Source organism: Macrotis lagotis, chromosome 8 (assembly GCF_037893015.1).
Source record: "Macrotis lagotis isolate mMagLag1 chromosome 8, bilby.v1.9.chrom.fasta, whole genome shotgun sequence".
Classification (NCBI taxonomy): Eukaryota; Metazoa; Chordata; class Mammalia; order Peramelemorphia; family Peramelidae; genus Macrotis; species Macrotis lagotis.
This window is the reverse complement of record NC_133665.1, coordinates 187941603-187961120: the sequence shown is the minus strand read 5'-3', so window position 1 is coordinate 187961120 and position 19518 is coordinate 187941603. Positions and strand designations below refer to the sequence as shown.

The 19518-nt window shown below is 38.3% G+C and overlaps 1 protein-coding gene across 2 annotated transcripts in view; it reads right to left on the bottom strand.

Moving 5' to 3' along the window:
• NME8 (NME/NM23 family member 8) overlaps window positions 1-14265 on the bottom strand; it is a 51754-nt gene extending 37489 nt beyond the window's left edge. The window contains exons 1-6 of one of the 2 annotated variants that reach the window (XM_074199194.1): window positions 13863-14265; window positions 9608-9647; window positions 9460-9517; window positions 8985-9094; window positions 7074-7145; window positions 4911-5027 (exon numbers count right to left, since the gene is read on the bottom strand). In XM_074199194.1, coding sequence (XP_074055295.1) covers window positions 4911-5027; window positions 7074-7145; window positions 8985-9094; window positions 9460-9517; window positions 9608-9640 — 390 coding nt within the window. In that variant the 5' untranslated portion in view covers window positions 9641-9647; window positions 13863-14265. Of the gene's footprint in view, window positions 1-4910; window positions 5028-7073; window positions 7146-8984; window positions 9095-9459; window positions 9518-9607; window positions 9648-13699; window positions 13791-13862 lie in introns of those variants that run through there. The other variant, XM_074199195.1, reaches the window with a different exon arrangement.
• Between the last annotated feature and the right edge of the window lie 5253 nt (window positions 14266-19518).

Sequence of the window (19518 nt, the reverse complement as noted above, 5' to 3'; positions counted from 1 at the left end):
TGGTCTGAGGTGAAGAAAACCCTCCTGATAATGAGACCAAGTCCAAGTGGAATGGATTACCATGAGAAGAGTGGGTTCTCTCTCTCTCTCACTTGGAGAAGTCTAAAAGGTAAAACTTCAGGCTGTTGTTAGGTGAAGACCTCAGAACCATAACTGAAGCACCATTGCTGCATGCTAGTAAAGGGGAAGACTAGGGAGAAGCACCTGCTGTTTGTCCTAAGAATTTAACAAGATGATACAAAGACTGTATGTATCTCTTGGAGATTTTTGAAACTGGTAAAAAGGATCCTTGTGATTGTGTGTTCTGTGCTTACCAAAGTCTGGCATACAGTCAGAATTTAATTAATGCTTTTTCATCATTCATTCATTCATTTATTCATTCATTCAGATCTTGCTTTGCAAAGGGGTCTTTGACCTTGCTTCCATAACATAAAAATGCTGTCTCTATACCTTCAGCATTTTAAACATGGATGCTAAGCCATAAGTCATTACTTTGCATATTCACAAAACTATATAAAATCTCCCCAGGCTCATCTATGACTTGGAACTCTCTGACACTGTAGCTATATACAGAGCCAGGACCACTTGTAGCTCTATGCCTACCCATGAGTTCACTCAGTTGGTGTGGTAGACCTCTTTCTGAGATCCTATCCAACTTTGAAATTCAAAGAGGATCTCAATGGATAGGATCCTATCTTTCCCATCATAATTTGACATACTGGTGATTATGGGAAATGGGGACATCCAGGGGGTACTTTAAGTACCCCCTGGATGGCCTCAGGGTGCCCCCCCCAGTCACAGATCTCTGACTTCCTCATCTTACATTTAGTATTTGAAAAGGTAAATGAATGTTTATAAAGTCTACAATGGACCTTAAGTCAGGAAGGCCTGGGTTCAAATCCAGTCTTAGACATTTTCTAAGCATGTGACCCTGTGGAGTCACTTAACAGTCATTTGCCTCAGTTTCTTCATCTGTAAAATGAGGATAATGATAGCACCTTCCTACAAGGGTTGAGAGTACCAAATGAGAAAATAATCTTGAAGAGTTTAGGACAGGGGCTGGTACGTAGTAATCACTTTATCATTATTTATGATTAACATTGAAAGAAATTTGGCTTTGGATTCAGGAGAGTCGGGATCAAATATTGGCCCTGCTCCCTAACTACCTATCAAACTTGTTTTCTCATCTAAAGATGAGAGAATGGGACTGGATGGCTTCAGGGTGCCCCCAGTCACAGATCTGACTTTCTCATCTGACATTTAGTATTTGAAAAGGTAAATGAATGTTTATAAAGTCTACAAACTGTGATTCTTTGTCCCAGTTATTTTCTTCCACTCTGACCCTGCCCCTCCCTCGTGTCTGGATCTCCAAATCTCAAAATTCATCCTCAAGTGACTAGTCTACTGATGATAAGGTTCTTGGCACTCAACTCCATAATTATATATTGGAATAGAGCCACAGCCATCACTGGGACTGTCCTCAAAGTTTTTCCAGCTTAGAAGAACCTGTCTGAGTGGGTATTATTTGAATATCGCTCCCCCTCTCTGCAATGTGGAGTGCTAAGGGAAGACTTGGTGTCCCTGTGCAAACCAATATAAGTTGGGCATCCTAACCCATAAAGATTTGTACGCAGATTTGTAAATGGAAAATCTAGCTTATACTAGCCTGCCCTCATATAACAAGTAAGTAAAGAATCCGAACAAGGAGTACTCCAAGAAATGATCAAAATGATCAAAAATGATCAAAAAATTGTTCAAACTCATTATTAGAAAAATGTCATTTCAAACCAGTCTGTGACAGTCTTTTATATTTCAATCTTCAGATGGGTCTGTGAGCTAGTGGATGTGGGCTTGTACTCCCAGGATACAGGTTCTCTTCCTCCATCCATGTCTTTATACCCTACATGAATTTTCAATCAGCCAATCAACAAACACCTGTTAAGTGTTTCCTCTGAGTTGAGCATGGTGTTAAGAGCTGCCCTCGTGAACCTTACATTCTAATATGAGTTAACCAGCATATAAATAAGCAGGTACCAATATTTACAGATTAGATGTAAATTAACTTAGAAACCAAGGTTCCATGAGCTTGGGAAAAAGTGAAAGACCTCCCTCGTAGGAGGCAGAGGTAAGGATTCTGAGTTCCCATATATCAATCATAAAGGGTTCATATGAGCAGAGACCTTCCTCTAATGCTCACAACTAGTCACAGCCATTGATGGAACACAGGAGCTAACTTCAGTTCTACCTCATGATTGCTTTTCGACCAATCCAATGTTTTCCCATGGCATAGTTCTCCCATGACTTCCATGACACAGCTTCTCCTGCCCAGTTCCTTGTTTGCTTGCTTGTACTCAATCTTCCTCTTCCCTTCCCCATTCCCTTCTTAGCAATAATCAACTTTAGTTCTTTAGAAATGTGCTCTGTCTCTTGATGATGATAAACAAAGAAGACAGGGACATCAGGGAGCTGATGCCATGACAAGCAGGTGAACTGGATTTGAGTGGGGGATGCTGTGCTTTGTCACCAGCCTCACTTTCTCCTCCAGAACCATCTGGGTTTAGTGACCAAATATGAATCAGGATGACTGGAGATGGCCCTGGATGGTAGGCAATCAGGGCTAAGTGACTTGCCCAAGGTCACACAGCTTGTGAGTATCAAGAGTCTGAGGCTGGATTCAAACTCTTGTCCTCCTTACTCCAAGGCCAGTGCTCTATCCACTGCACCACCTAGATGCTCCATTCTATCTTTTAGAGAACAAATTAATGTTATAGCAGTTTGTTGTTTAAATAAATCACTTTTTGATCCACAACTGACAGAATAGAACTATCATCCAAATAGTTTTTTCCCCAAAAAAAGTCATAGGAATGGATTAAGGTTATCTAATAAAAATAACTGCTGTAGGATCACATATATATTTGTATATAGGAATGCATCTGTGTGTTTATACTATATATGTATATTTGCAAAGGATCTTAATATGAGTCCGCATTTTTACAGATGAGTAAACTGAGACTCAGAGGATTTAAGAATAACTTGCCCAGAGTCACACAACCTGGAAGAGGCAGAGATGAGATCTGAATGTCATTACACTTCATTACCCTTTCCAGAGGACTACATGTTGCTTTGGGCATGAAGGCACCCCTGGTCTTTTATCATTTAGCACTGGCTCTGAGATGTTTTCATAGATGGCAGGGAGCAAAGGGGCTCAGTGAATTTTATTGGTAAGCCCAAGGTGTTTTTAATTATCAGATTAATTATTCAGATTACTTAAAGATTTAGATATTCGTCCTCACAGATGATAAAGACCTCCAATCTGCAATCCCTTCTTCTGTTTTCTACTGCGAAAATAATCAAAGGCAACTTTTGAAAGCCTCCCCCCAAAGAAAGATTCTTATTCATCCTTTGGTCAAGTAGTTTCCCCTCCCCTCAAGTAACAAATTAGTGATGTGACAGTTTTGTTCAACTGAATGCTAAATGCTAGGTAACTGTTCCTAATCATGAACTGTGGACAGAAAGAAGTTATGGGAAAGACTTTGGAAGAAGCTATCTGTCTAGACTGAGATGGGCAGCCGTCCTAACCATAACTAGGTTATGATAACTAGGTCACTACAGTGACCAGAGCCTTGCCCCAAGCTGGTCCGTTTAGGGGGTACCTACAGTATTTCCAATTCTTCAGCAACATAGAAACAATAAATGTGGAACCCACTTAGTGAGAACAATTAGCTCTTCCCCAAGATGGTGTCTATCTCCCACCAGTCACCATGAAGGAATGTCAGTTGCCCCAGGAACAGTTTCAGTGCAACATCCTGAGACAGAATGATGAATTCTTGTGCTCCTTTGCTGCCCCTACTTTATTAGAAAATCAAAATAAAATCTCCAGTGCAGTGGAGTTACACATTTACTTAGCTTTAATCACTGACTGGGTATTGCCTCAGTCAAACCGAGACCTGGGAAAGATGTTATCTTAAAAAGACTAAGACATCCCACTGTATCCAGAGCCATCTCCAGTCATCTGGATCCATATCTGACAACTGCATCCAGATGGTACAGTCCAACTGCAATTAAATTCAATTTAAAAGTATCGGGGCAAGTATGGGGGAAGCTAGGAGGTGCAGTGGAGTCAGGAGGACTTGAATTCAAATTTGGTGTCAGACAATGATTACCTAGCTGTGTGACCTTGGGCAACTCATTTAAAAAAACACAAGTATGGGGGCAGCTAGGTGGCACAGTAGATAGAGCACCAGCCCTGGAGTCAGGAGTGCCTGAGTTCAAATCCAGTCTCAGACATTTAATAATTACCTAGCTGTGTGACCTTGGGCAAGTCAACTAACACCATTGCCTTGCCAAAAAAAAAAGAAGAAAAAAGAAAGAATGAAAGATAAACAATAACATAGGAAATATGGACAAGAATGAAACATGATGGGGAAGCTAGTTGGCACAGTGGATAGAGCACCATCTCTGGAGTCAGGAGGATCTGAGTTCAAATGTGAGCTCAGACATTTAATAATTACCTAGCTGTATGACTTTGGGCAAGTCACTTAGCCCCGTTGCCTTAAATTAATAAAATTAAAAAGGAAAAAAAAAGAATGAAACAAGATGAGAAAGAGTATAGTGTATCATCTTTGTTTCCTTAGTCCCTCTTTCCTAGGATCTACCCTGTTGCAGTTCCCTTGGGTCTCTTTTTAATGTGCCTCATTTATACCTACATATGTGTGTGTTGTCTCCTTTGTTAGAGCCCTTATGGGCAGGTACAATTTAATTCTTACCTGGGTTTCCTCACACAAAAGGTACCTACTAACTGACTGGTGATTGAGGGGCTATATTAGTTTACATTGGTGAAGTGATAACTTTATCAGTATCTCATAGTCTCCAAATATCTCAAGTAGAAAGCAAGGTTTTTGGTAAATTACCACTGGGCGGATCATTTCCCCTGCTAAAATTTTTCTTTCTTCTTCAATCAGTTGAATCACTTTAGCATTTACCAGTGGTGCATTTACACCTCTAACCATTGATACAATTTTGCCATTCTGAAAGAAAAGAGGAGAAAAACCATGTTCTCAGTGTAATTCCATGATCAGTTTTTCAATTATAATTATGAATAATTATCAAAGTCTTTTTCCACTATTTTAATTCATTGTTTTAAAATAAGCCCCCACTCCTCTCAGTAGACATAGATCACTAGAACAAAGTGTCCTCGGATACCATCAGTGTATGCGCTGTTTTTACTTAAACATCTCTCATTGTAGCAAGAAAGCATTGCATGGAAACATCAGAAGAAGTGGTGCAAAACCAAAAGGTATTAATGAAATCTACTTTGACAAAAATAGCACTAGATGCCAATATCCCATGAAGCCTTGCCTCCTTTATCTTCCCACCCACACTGCACTTTTTGGGATGCTTTGGCTCCAGTATGGACTACTGGATGAATCTTTGCTCCAATTAAAAACCTATCAATAAAATTCAGACTAAATGTAAGACACTGCATTGAGTGCAGGAAATAGATTGTCAAAAACAAAAGCATCCAAAATAACACTTAGGGGTTTACATTTATTGGGAGCAGGTAGAGAATTACAAGTACACAGAGTTAGGGGCAGCTAGGTGGTGCAGTGAATAGCGCACCAGGCCTAGAGTCAGGAGTGCAAATCTGACCTCGACACTTAATGATTACTTTGGGCAAGTCACTTAACCTCATTGCCTTACCAAAAAAAAAAGACAAGTACACAGAGTTAGAAAAAAGATTATAATCTGAGATTATACTGAAGAGGAATGATTGGGTGGGAGGATCCCATAGGAAGAAAATAGAAAACGTTTCACCCAGGAGATTGAATCTAAATTGAGTCTTGAAAGTGACAACAGGGACTGGTAGGTGGCACAGTGGATAGAGCACCAGCCCTGGAGTCAGGAGGACCTGAGTTCAAATCTGATCTCAGACACTTAATAATTTACCTAGCTGTGTGATTTTGGGCAAGTCACCTAACCCCATTGTCTTGCAAACATAAAAACAAAACAAGAAGCATTTTGGATTTCGATGGAAAATCTTGGTGCCAAAAGACAGGAAAAAAATATGTCTTTGCCTAGCTGTGTGACCTTGGGCAAGTCCCTTAACCCCATTGCCTAGTAAAAACCATATATATCTTATGTCTCTTCTATACAGTGGGGAGCAGGGGGAGCTGGGGGTTGCAGGTTGGAAGCATTGCATATACCTTCAAATTCAGGTAATAGATTGGTAAGCTTTGTTGAACTGCCTCCCCCCCTTTTTTTAAACCTTAGCTATATGGGATGACTCACTGGCACTAGAGGGTGAAGGGATATATTCAGCCATGAAGCTGATATGAAAATAAGATGTCAATAATGGTTTTTAATGAAGCATTCTGGAAAGATTTATTGCTTTATTCTTAGTACTTTACCTACTTTTGAGGTCTTCTATAAAATGAGTAAACCAGACTATTATTCTGTAATTTGTCAATAATTTACCCCAAGTTTGAGATGAGCTAGTCCCATTACAATTGATTCCCACTGTACTATCCAACACCGTAGAAATTACAGATTTCCAAAAGTGGAATAGTTGCCCAGAGTGGCAGAAAGTTTCCCCATATGGCAAGACATCAAGTATGGGTGACAGCGGAATGGTACTCGTGAGGGATATTTTAGAAGGGATTTCCATTCAATTACTTGGACCCTATGATGAGCCCAATTTCCAGGATTTCAGAAGTCTATGAAATGTTAATTGAGTGGATAGAGCCAGGAGTACCTGAGCTCAAATTCGGCCTTAGACACTTAATAATGACCTAGCCGTGTGGCCTTGGGCAAGCCACTTACCCCATTGCCTTGCAAAAGAAAATAAATAAACCTGAAAAAAATGTTAATTGAACACCTAATGGTTGGTTGGACACTGTATGGTGAGATAAGTCATGCATTTTATCTGACCTCAAAAAGCTTAAAGACTAGGAAATAGTGTGGTGGGCAGAACAGGGACATCCTTCATCATCAGTGAATTCAGCCATTGTCTTTTGGCCTACATTTCAAATTTTAAAACTAGACAAGACAATGGTTTGCATAGGTGTGATACTTACAAGACTAAAGAGGAAAACAGGCTCACATTTGTCTCTAAATGGCTGCAGGCTCGCCAGACTGTCCGCCTCTGCCTGAAATAAAGGCAAAAATTTTATATATTCACAGGCTAGTGTCTACACATCAGGTTCAAAACTGTATAAAATCCATTTCTGCATTGATTTAAAACAGTGGAAAGAGAACTCAACTTGAACCAGTGGATTTCACAGTTCTAGAGAAATCAGTTAGTATCCCTGGCCTCAGTTTCTTCATGTGCATGATGAGCATAGTTGATTAAATGATCACTTTTTTCTGGTCCCTTCCTACTATAAAGCCTAGACACAAAGTCAGGTGCAACTGATAAGGCAGCTTGGGATGATGAAGAGGATGCTAGACAGTAAAATTTGAGTTTGAATCCTGTCTCAGACACTTATCTCTATGACTATAAATCACTAATCTCTCTGGTCTCAGTTTCCTCATCTGCAAAGTGAGAACGATAATAACATCTTCCTGACAGGGCTCTCTTGTGGATCAAATGAGATAAGATTGGGGTAGTCAGGTGGCACCAGTGCTGGAATCAGGAAGACCTGAGGTCAAATGGGACCTCAGACACTTGTTACAGGAAAATGATTTATACTTTGAAACCTCCCCTCACTCCTCTCAACATGCCATACATATCCAGAGCTTCATTTTCATTTCCAAAAAGTGTTTTCGAGCCCCATTGATAACTGAGACTCAGTAGTAAGAGTAAATTAAAGCACTAACACTGATGCATTCCATGAATGTGGCTCTTTTTTGGAATAGTGTCTATCAAAGAAGATAGTATAGTGAAGAAAAATGTTAGTGCATTTTGCATGAAAAATATTAGTGCATTTTACATGACTATTTGTGACCTCCATCAGTGGTTCTAATTATGATGTTTATTTTCATGAAATAGAAAATTTTAAAGAAAATTTTTGTTGAATTTTACACTAAAGTTTAAATTGTTATCTTTTTATAATTATTTGTTGTGTTGGCAAAACAAATAAGTAAAAAAATGGAATACATTCTATATTTCATAGTGCCTTGAAACCTCAGATATAATAATTGTATCTTTCTTAAAATTAAAATGATTTTATTAAACATGCAAATTATAATTTATATTTATGAGATTATAATTTAATAAATTAAATTAAATGGAAATTATGCTTCAATTGTTAATAGAAACTTAGAAATGTTTTCATGTCATATTATTTATAATAGCTCAAATAAACATAACTATGAAAATTTTTAATCCAATATTCCAGTCTATATACAAACAAACCAATCACCCTTTGATCACAAACTGATGAACTTGGATATACATACATTCTGATGGTGACCTGTCATTAATCTGCCCATTATAAAAACATGAGAATTTTTTGATTTAAACATTTTGCTGCTACTGTCATAACATGATTATTATATATTTTTTTAAAACATAAAGGAAGAATGGAATATTTTGTGAATCATTATCATTTAGGTAAAAACCCCTAGAATTTTTAAGCAGTCAGTGCAGGATCTATTAGAAATTTCTAAGAAAAAAATAGCTGCTTCTATCTATATTTCCCTGCCTCTTCTTCTGAATGAAAGTATTCATCAAATCCACCTACATCATCAAGGGTTACCTCAAAGCCATGAGGAGGCATCCAAATGGAACTTCAGTGGAAATACTAGAAATATAATCATTTTTCCTTTGTAGATGAGGAAGAAGATGAATAATTCACCCAAGTTAAAGTAGCTGCTCTTTGGCAAACATAAACCAGGCAGAAGGAGGAAGGGCAATATTAAACACCATGAAAAATATGCTTCAAGAAATTCACCTCAGTTTTTCAGGATGTTCGAAGGACTGAATAAGAGGACTTTAGGGATCCCTTTCAATACTACATCTGAGGCCTATAGACGTAAGTCCTTACCACAGCGAAATGCAGAAGCTCCTCCTCGGATGAAAGCTCATTTCTTAGTTTCCGGAACAAAGCCTGTATTGCTTTACAAGGTCCACACCAAGCTTGATAAACATCAATTACTAAAACAGAAAAGTTTAGCAAGGATTAAGCAACCTCAGTGACAGCTACAGACCCATCCAAATCTGGGCTAAAGGCAGGGGTCACTTTTGACCGGTCAGCACATGACATCCATAAGTTTAGAGCACCCATCCCAGGTGTTCATAAGGACTATTTGTGCCCAACCTGTAGTAGAGCATTCAGAGCTCATATTGGGCTAATCAACCACAGATGGATACAACTGTCATTTGTCTCCAACATAGTGATGTCATTTTCATCTTCTCTGATAACAAAAACCCAGAACCAACCAACCAACTGGGTGACTATTTGTGAACCTTAGCAGAGGGGCAGGGAGAAAGACACTAAAGGGCAGTCATTCCCAAAATACCTGTTAGGCCTTTGTTCTGCAACATTTCATCCCAGAGTGTTTCATTATTGATGAGTGTCTATAATAAGGAAAATATTATGTAAGTACCCGGGATTAAGCCACAAATGAACCCAAACTATCAAATGATTTCATAGCTCATGATACGTACCTGTAACTGGATGTCTTTCTTCTTGCTTGCCATTGGCTAGCTAAATGGGTAAGAAGAGAAAACCAGAACTCACTGAAGAGAACGTGGGAAGATAACTGTATTTTATCCCACAAAGGGTTGTATATGTCTAAGGGGTCGTGGCCACACAGTCCAACCTAACCCAGGCAGGTACTGCAGTCAGTGGAAATATGCTTTTCATTCTACGTTGGGTGGCCTCCTTCTGACTGCTCTGACCCCAAAGTCTAATCTCTGCCGATAAATGTTCCTTTTCCTCTTCTCCTTTTGAAGAAGATCTAGCAAGAACAGAAGTTACCAATACAGTCACCTAATCCAGGGGGCACACTCTCCCTTCTATGCCTGCAGAGGCCACTGTCTTATTGTTGGATGAATTGAACTATAATGGCCCTAGATTTCCTGAATCACGGAGTGAGAGAGTTGGAAGGAAACTCTATGCAACCCACACAAAAAAGGAGTCACCAACATAATAGACCCAACAGGTGGTCATAAAGCATCTGCTGGAAGACCTCCAAGAAGATGCTAGGCAGATAACGCATTTCACTTTTGGATAGCTCAAATAGGAAAGTTTGGCGGTTCCTGTTTTCCTTCCCTTTGCTTCTGATTCTGCACAAAAGAGAAGTTTATACCGCACTTAGCACATGGTAGGTGCTTTACAAATATTCATTATTATTCTACAACATGGTGTTATTTCTTCTCCTACATGATAACCCTTTATATACCTTGACATCATCCAGAAGCATGCTTTTCCTACAGGTTAAACTTGCCCTTTTCTTTGATTTCACTCTTCTGACTGTGCTATCCAGTTTAGCAGGGTCCTTCTTCAATTGCCAGAATTAGAGACTGTCCTCTTAATTAGGTCAGGCAAAGGTAGAATAGCAAGGATTCTCCACTCTCTATTCCTAGAAGCTATGCCCCTCCTATTACAGCCCAAGCTCAGAAGGGAATTTTTGATAGCCTTGCCATACTGTTGACCCACATTGAGCTTTCAGTCTATGAGAACCCCAGATCCTTTTCTGAATATGTTCATGTCTATTCATGCCCTTCCCATCTTTGGCTGTTTTTGTGCCTAGGGCAAGATGTCACATTCATCTTTACTGAATTCCATCTTAGTATGTTCAGCTTCACATTCTCGCCTTTGGGATCCTGACTCTATTAGCCAATTTGTTAGCTAGCCCTCCTGGTTATGTGTCATGTGAACATTTGCTGAGCAGGCCATTAATGTTTCTATCCAAGTCTTTGATGAACCAAGTCCAGACCCTAAGGTACTCTCCTGGAAACATCCTATCCCTATGACTCAAACCAGTTCTGAATGCTTCTGTTATCAGATTATCTAATACAAATCTCACTGTCTCCACAAATATAAAATGTGATGCTTTATCAAAAAAGCTTTACTAAAATTGTTGCTCTCTTCTGTTAGCTTAGTGACACTGTCAACAAAGGAAATGAGGTCAGTCTGACTCAATTTATTTTTGATGAAGCCAAGGATTTGGCTGCTTTATAATCTCTGCTTCCCTTTCCGGGGACTGGTTCCTCAGTCATCTTTTTAATGGGTTACATTATCCTAAGAACCAAACTTCGATTCACTGATCTCTAGTGGACAGTCTCTGTTCTTTGTTTTTGTTACTGTAATTATTTAGCACCTCTCCTATTTTCTATGATCTTTCAAACAACATTGACAGGGGTTCTACCCTCCCAGCTGCCACTTCTGTTAGGAATGGGGATACAATTCATCTGGGCCAAAGGATTTAAATCCATCACTGGGAACTGGCTTCTCTTTTACTATTTCCTTATTTATCTTGGAGAGCAACTCCCTGTGAGTCATTTTCGGTCCCTCCCAATCCAAAAGTCTTTTTCTTTGGTAGAGAAAAACAAACAAAATGGGAATTGGGCAGCTCCATCTCCACTCTCTAATAGATTATTAATCATCATCCTATCTTCCCCAAACAAAGGTCTAATGCTTTTTCAGATTCTTCTTTGTCTCCCAATATAATTTTTTTAAAAAGCCCTTGTGTTGTTCTTAGGTATTTGTTATTGTACGAGAAAATTGCCACTGTACCTTCCATTTAAGATGAAATGTCTATATTAACAATCATTGATTGAGTTGCTTGCCATCTTGGGGAAAGGGGAGAGAAGGGAGGGAATAAACACTGGAACTCAAAACCTTTTTTTTAAAAAAGGGAATGTTGAAAGCTACTTCAGAAAGTAAAATTCTATTTATAAAAAATAAATATGCTACATCTGATATCTAATATTCTCCAAATTTAAAAAAAAAATAGAGAGACAAAAAAATGACTCACAGGGAACTACTATCAAAGATGAATAAGGCAATAGTAAAAGAGAGCCCAGTTATCAGGGATGGATTTAAATTCTTTGGCCCATTGATTGTAATGCTTCTTGTTCCTTTGCTCAAAAAAGTGTTCAATTCACTTTGAAGTATAGCTGCTGTTCACCTCCTAATTTTCATGCTTAAAAGATCCAAAAGATTTGGTTTCTCCTTTGCAAAAAGTCCCCTGGGCCTCTGCTCTCCTACTGTGAGATGGTAATCAATTCGTCCAATATTATTCCAAGTTAATTGTTACCATAGGCTCATTGATCTAGAGCTGAAAGAGACCTCAAAGTGGCCTTGTCAAGCCCCATCATCTTACAGATGAGAAAACTGGACCCCGAGATTTATGGTTTGCCCACTATCACACAGATAATAAATGAGATATAAAACATTTGAACCAGTGTTCTTTTGACTCTCATGATAGGCGGACTTGCCACCCTGACAGGCAGTCAAGAGTCCACCAGGTGACTGAATAAGTGTCACTCTTAAGCTAATTAATATATACCTTTTCTCTTGCACCCCAATAAAAACTCTATACCATCTGGGCAGCTAAGTGGTGCAGTAGATAGAGCACCAGCCCTGGACTCAGGGAGACCTGCAAATCCAACCTGATACTTAATAATTACCTAGCTGTGTGACCTTGGGCAAGTCACTTAACCACTTTGGCTTGCCAAAAAAACACCTCTATGCATTTAAAGCTGCTAATAACTTGACTGAAGGACCAGTGATAGTGAAGAAAAGCTAAACCATATATATCCATGGGTCTCTTAGACCTCAAACCTCCAAAGCCAGTTTTTAAGAAACAGAATTTACTGGTAAGTGATATCAGAAACAAGAATTTTTTCCCTGTATAAAGGAGATTAACTTAGCTAGAACTAGAGGCAGCCAGGCAGGCTACTGAGACCAGACAATTCTGTCTTATTTTCTTTGTACTTTGTACTATTATCTCATTTGATCCTTAGTTAAGTTTGTACAAAACAGTTGTGGTAACTTGAAATGTTGAAGTTCCTCAAGAACATTTCACTGATTTCCAAGATCTGGACAATCCAGATATCTAAACTCCATATCTAAAATTATATAACTGGTATTTTTAAGCAGGATATAAACATCTTTTAATAGCATTTGTGTTCATGAGACCAAAGCAAACATCAAAACAAAAAAAATATGTTTGCTTCCTTGGTGGCCTGAACTTGGTGACCATTAATTTGGACTTGGGCTCAGGAGATGTCAATGCTTCTCACACTTACTATCTAAGCCTTGGTTTACTCAACTGTAAAATGATCACCCCAGTCGTATTTATCTCAAATAGTGATTTTGAGATCACTTGAAATAATACATTTAATACTGAACACTGAAAAAAGCCAAGAATGAAGGCCAGGAATGGATTGTTAAAAGTAATTATCCATTTCTTCCCATGTCCAAAGTGAAGCAACCTGCTGAAGTGGATCAAGGTTGACCTCAGGGGAAGTCTTGAAATCAAGCCTTACCTTTGATCTATACTGGCTGGGTGACTATGGGCAACCTCTCTGAGCCTGTAAAATGGGGATAATAATATTTCAAAGGACTCTTATAAGGTTCGAGTGAGATGATGTAAAGAGCTTCACAAACTCTAGTGTTTTGTGCAGCATCCATTGTCCATTGAAGGATTAAGAACCAGACAGGACCAGAAATCCTCCACCCCAGGTACAGGAAATCAGGAAGATCTAGGAGAGGTTTGGTTGTCAGGGATGTAGGGATGGTGGTCGTACCGACTTGAGGGCTGAGGACCTGGCTTCAAATCTCTCTGGTACTTCCAATCGGTGTGACGTTAGAATCATCACTGATACCCACCGAGAAGTCTTCTCCTCCACCACTACCACCACCACCCCTCCACCATCCCTATATTTCCTTTCCTTTGTTCTTTTCATATACCTGAGGAGTCACACCACAATGTGTAGAACTACAGGAAAGATGGAGAAAGGGAGACAGGATGGTAGGAGGAGAGGAGTCTGGACCGTCTTGGGGCAAGATGGAGACGGGCTGCTGCCCCAATGGCTGATCTCATGGAAATACCGAATCCAAGGCTCCGGGAAGCTGTCCAACCCCAGGTGCCCTCGAGCTACTGCCAACCACTGGCCTCGAGCCTAGAAGGCCAGGAGGCTTGGGTCCCGTGCCTCCCTTTCACTCCCCCTCTCAACACCCTGTCCTAGGGTGGGTGGGGGGCGGCTCTGACTCTCCGCTCTTTGTGCAGCTAGTTCTCCGTCCGCTTGGCCCCTGACCGGCCCTGACCGGCCGGATCTAGGACCCTCCTCTCGTCTTCTCCAGGGGCGACAGAGACGCCTCACAGTCTGGAACGTTCTGGACTAAGCGGGTCAAAGAGCGACTGTCACTAAACTCTAAGTGTACCACAAAGGTGGTTGAAATAGGCTTTGTAGTCTAATCAGATTCCAAGTGTCCCACAAAACCTATTTCAAACACTTTCATGGTCATTGGAAAACATTGTTTCCTTCTGCCATTTCACTGAAGAAAAACTTCCCATGCTCGAGATAGACGACCCTCAACTCAACAAAGGGTTAGAGACCCCTTCATGACCTTCGATCTGCTTTAGCCCATCTACCAAAATGGTTTATGGAAGTGTGGTTCCCGCACTTGTAGCAGCTCCTTGGAGTCACGGGTAAGATGTGGCTGAATCAGATGGTTACCAAAGGTGGAAAACAGCCCTGAAAAGGACTTGGTAGCCCCCATACAGAGATCCTGGTCTTCCCAGTCCACAACCTATACCCCCAGCCCATAGTATGTGTCAATAGATACCTGTTGGCTAATGGCTTGTTTGACTGAGCATGATGTAATGGAAAATGGGTAAATGAGCCCATTTGAATGCCTACATTTGAATCTGGTTTAGCACCTAACCTTAGTCAAATCATCTCACTTATATGAGTTCTCTGGGACAGTTTCCTCAACTATAAAATAAAGGGGTAGATTTCAAGGATTCTTAAGTTTAACCTGTAAACTTGTTTTTATAGATATTTTAATAACTATTTCAATGTAATGGGTTTCCTTTGAAATCCTATATAGTTTATGAATTTAAATAATTTTTCTGAGCAGTCCATAAGCTGTACCAGATTGCCAAATGGGTTGCACAAGAGGCCGCAGCCAGTTCTACAACTTTGTTTTTAGAAAGCCATCCAAAAGGTAGCTCTCCAATCTTCACTGCCTTTTCCATTGTAGCAAATTATTATTTATGAATGAAGAAGATCATGTAGCTTCCTGGATAGAATTTAACATTAGACTTGAAATTATAACACCTGGGTATCAATACCATCTCTGACTCTCACCACCTACATAATTGTGACTAAGTCACTCAAACTCTCTGAAATTCAGTTTCTTCATCTGTGAAATGAAGGGGTTAAACTATTATATGGCCTCTGAGGCCTTCCTTTCCTAAATCTATGATCTTCTAAGTCATTCATTGAAACTTCAGAAGGAGAGTTCACTATTCTCTCCCATTCTACAGTACTAATAATTTTGTAAAGGATATATATATATGTATATATATATAACATATATTCATATATAAGTAAGAATATAGGAGATGATATTTATACTCAGAAATGCTTTGTAAAGACTATTTTGGAGAAACAAAAGTGGATTCAAATAACAAATGAGGGGCGGCTAGGTGTCAAAGTGGATAAAGCACTGGCCCTGGAGCCAGGAGGACCTGGGTTCAAATGCGGTCTCAGACACTTAATAATGACCTAGCTGTGTGGCCTTGGGCAAGCCACTTAACCCCGTTTGCCTTGCAAAAAACAAAACAACAACAACAAAAAATGAATTCATCAAGGTTAAAACATATATGATGTGCAAATCAACAGTCCAAGGAATAGTCTACCTGTCAGAGTTATGAAAAAGGGAAGAATTTATGATGAATGAGAAATAGAGAGCATTACCAAGCATAAAACAGATCCTTTTGATTATAGTAAATTAATAAGGTTTTGTACAAACAAACCCATTGAAACCAAGATTAGAAGGAAAGCAAGAAGTTGGAAAATAATGGTTACGGCAAGTATCTCTGATAGAAACCTCATTTCTTAACTATATAGCAAACTGAGTCAAAATGACAAAAATACAAGTCATTTCCCAATTGATAAATGGTCAAAAGATACGAACAGATAATTTTCAGATGAAGAAATCAAAGTTATCTATAGCCATATGAAGAAATGCTCTAGGGAGCAGCTAGCTGACGTAATGAATAGAGCACCAGTCTTGGAGTCAGGAGGACCTGAGTTCAAATTCAGCCTCAGACATTTATTTACTTAGCTGTGTAACCTTGGGCAAGTCACTTAACCCCATTTGCCTTGCCAAAAAAAACAAAAAAAAAGAAGAAGAAAACTAGCTAGAGAGGAGGTGATTGTTAAAATAAATTTTAAAAAGAAAAAAAAGAACCAGGAGAACATTGTAAACAGTAATAGCAACATTGTGTGATGATCAGCTCTGAATAACAGTTCTTTTTAGCAATACAGTGATCCAAGACAATTAAGACAAAAAAGACTCATGATCAAAAATACTATCCACATCCAGGAAAAAACTGCTGGACTCTGAATTCATAGCAAAGCATATTCTTTTAAATTTATTTATTTTCATCATTTTTTTCCCTTTTGGTCTGTTTCTTCTTTCATAACTATAACTCATATGGAAATATGTTTTATATGAGTACACATATATATACATTTATGTGCATATATTTATAACCTATCATATTACATACCATTTTAGGAACCAGGGAGATGACTTCAACTACATTATTGCATTTGTATCAATTTTTGCTCTGAGCAGGGCCAGTTATCTAGGTGGTTATGGGAGGTAGGCACCATAGTGACTAGAGCACTGGGTCTCAAATAAGGAAGATTTGATTCAGTTCTAGCCTCAGATCCTTACTAGCTGTGATACTGGGCAGATCACTTAAATCTCTGTCTGACTCAGTTCCCTTATTTATAAAATGGAGATAATAACTTCCCCTATTCCCAGGATTATTGCAAAGATCAAGTGAGATCATAATTATAAAATGTTTTTGCAAAGCTTATAGGGCTATTTAAATGCTTAGTATTAATAATATTTTCATATTCTCACTTTTTACTGCCTTATTGTTCTAAGTATTTTCTTTTTTTGAACATTATTTTTTTTTAGGTTTTTGCAAGGCAAATGGGGTTAAGTGGCTTGCCCAAGGCCACACAGCTAGGTCATTATTAAGTGTCTGAGACCGGATTTGAACCCAGGTCCTCCTGACTCCAAGGATCCACTACGCCACCTAGCCACCCCTTGAACATTATTTTATTTCAAATTCATGAAAAGATCCTTGTCAGCATTCATCTTTTTGTAAGCTTTTGAATCCCAAATTTTTCTATAACTCTCTTCCTTCCCTCCCCCCTCCCCATGTCAGAAAGTAATCTAATATAGATTACACATATATAATCATGTTTAACATATTTCCATATTAGTCATGTTGTGAAAGAATAATCAGAACTAAAGGGAAAACAACCATGAGAAAAGGAAAAAGAAACAAGTGTTATAAAGTGAAAATAGTATGCTTTGGTCTGCATTGAGACTCCATAGTTTTTCGCTAGATGTGGCTGGCATTTTCCATCCCAAGTCTTTTAGAATAGTTCTTAATCACTGAACTGCTGAGAGGAATACATCCATGATAGTTGATCATAACACAGTGTTGTTATTGGGTATGATGTTCTGGTTCTGGTCATTTCACCCAGCTTCACTTCATGCAAATTTTTCTAGCCTTTTCTAAAGTCTACCTGCTTATGATTTCTTACAGAATAATAGTACTCCATCATGTTCATATATCATAATTTTTTTAGCCATTTCCCAATTGAATTCCTTATTTTTCAACTCTTTGCCACTACAAAAAGAGATACTATGAATATTTTTGTACATGTGGGTCTTTTTCCCTTTTTATGTGATCTCTTTGGGATACAAATCAAGTAGTGGTATAGCTAGCTGGATCAAAGGGTATGCACAGTTCGATTGCCCTTTGGAGGCAGTTCCCGATTGCTCTACAGAATGGTTGGATCAGTACACAACTCCACCAACAATACTGTAGTGTCTCAATTTTCCCACATCCCTTCCAACATGGATCATTTTCTTTTTTTGTTATTTTAGCCAATTAGATCACTATGAGATAGTACCTCAAATTGTTTTAATTTGCATTTGTCTTTTTTACATGAATTTAGATAGCTTTAATTTCTTCATTTGAAAACTGCCTGTGCATATCCTTTGACCATTTATAGGGGAAGATTTGTATTCTTCTAAATTTGATTCAGTTTTCTAGATTTCTTCTACTGCAGACTCATCATTAGTTTTTCTTTTGTATTCTGTTCTTTCGTATATGTATGCCGATATATACATAATATACATATATATATATATATGTATATATATATATATATATATTCATAAGGACTATTTGTGCCCAACTTGTGATAGGGGATACCAAGCACAGTTGAACACACTGAAACTTGACTCTAACATAGTGATGTCATTTTAGTCCTTTTTGAGAATGAAGGGCAACACCCAGCCAACCAACCAACCATACATCTATATACATTCACAGAGAGAGAGAGAGAGAGAGAGAGATAATTCTTTGCTACTTAATTGTTTTTTTTCTTATGTCAAGACGTTTAAAGCTATAAAGTTTCTTCTGACTCCTGCTTTGGCTGTATACCATAAGTCTGCATATATACCTGAATTATCCTTATTTTTAACAGAATTTGCTGTTGCATTTATAATTTCTTATTTCATCTAATCATTATTGTTATTTTTTCTTTTCACATGAACATAACTATATATTGTACTTATTCTTCCATTATTTAATATACTTTATAGTATTTGAACTAATAAATGTTGATTGTAAAACATGTTGTCCATATTTAACTATACTTGTCCATGACCTATAACATGAAAAATTTTTCTGCAGGTTTTATGTTCATTAGAAAGAGAGAAAAAAGAAAAATAATATTCTTGCCTTTTCCATTAAATTCAAATGATATTTATATATATTCCTTTAATAGTCTTTCTAAATCTGTAGTCTCTTTCTTATCTTGTTTAAGATGTATCATATTCTGATCGTGTGATATTAAAAACTCCCATTATTAAAATAATAAATATAATATTCTTGTAATAATATGAGCTTCTCCTTAAAATTTTTATTATGGGATTATGAGGCATGATATATGTGAGTATTCCAGGATAATGGTGGAGTGAGTAGGCCCTCAATCCTTATTTCTCTACTCCATAGGCCCCAAAGTAATTTAGAAATTTAGGAGGAAAGGAAAACAGCCACGAAGTCTTAAAACAGAATAGCATCTCAGATAACAGCAACAAACAGCAGGAAAAACAACAACAAAATAAAATAAAATATCCTGAAGAGGTCCTAAGGAAGGACAAACAATAAATTACCACAATGGTGACCCTGTAAACATGTAATTAGACAAGGAAATTTAAAGAAAATGAAGGAGAAGCTTATGTGAATCAAGTGGGATCTAGTGTCAGTACTGAAATTGGAAGAACTCTCAGTGATCCT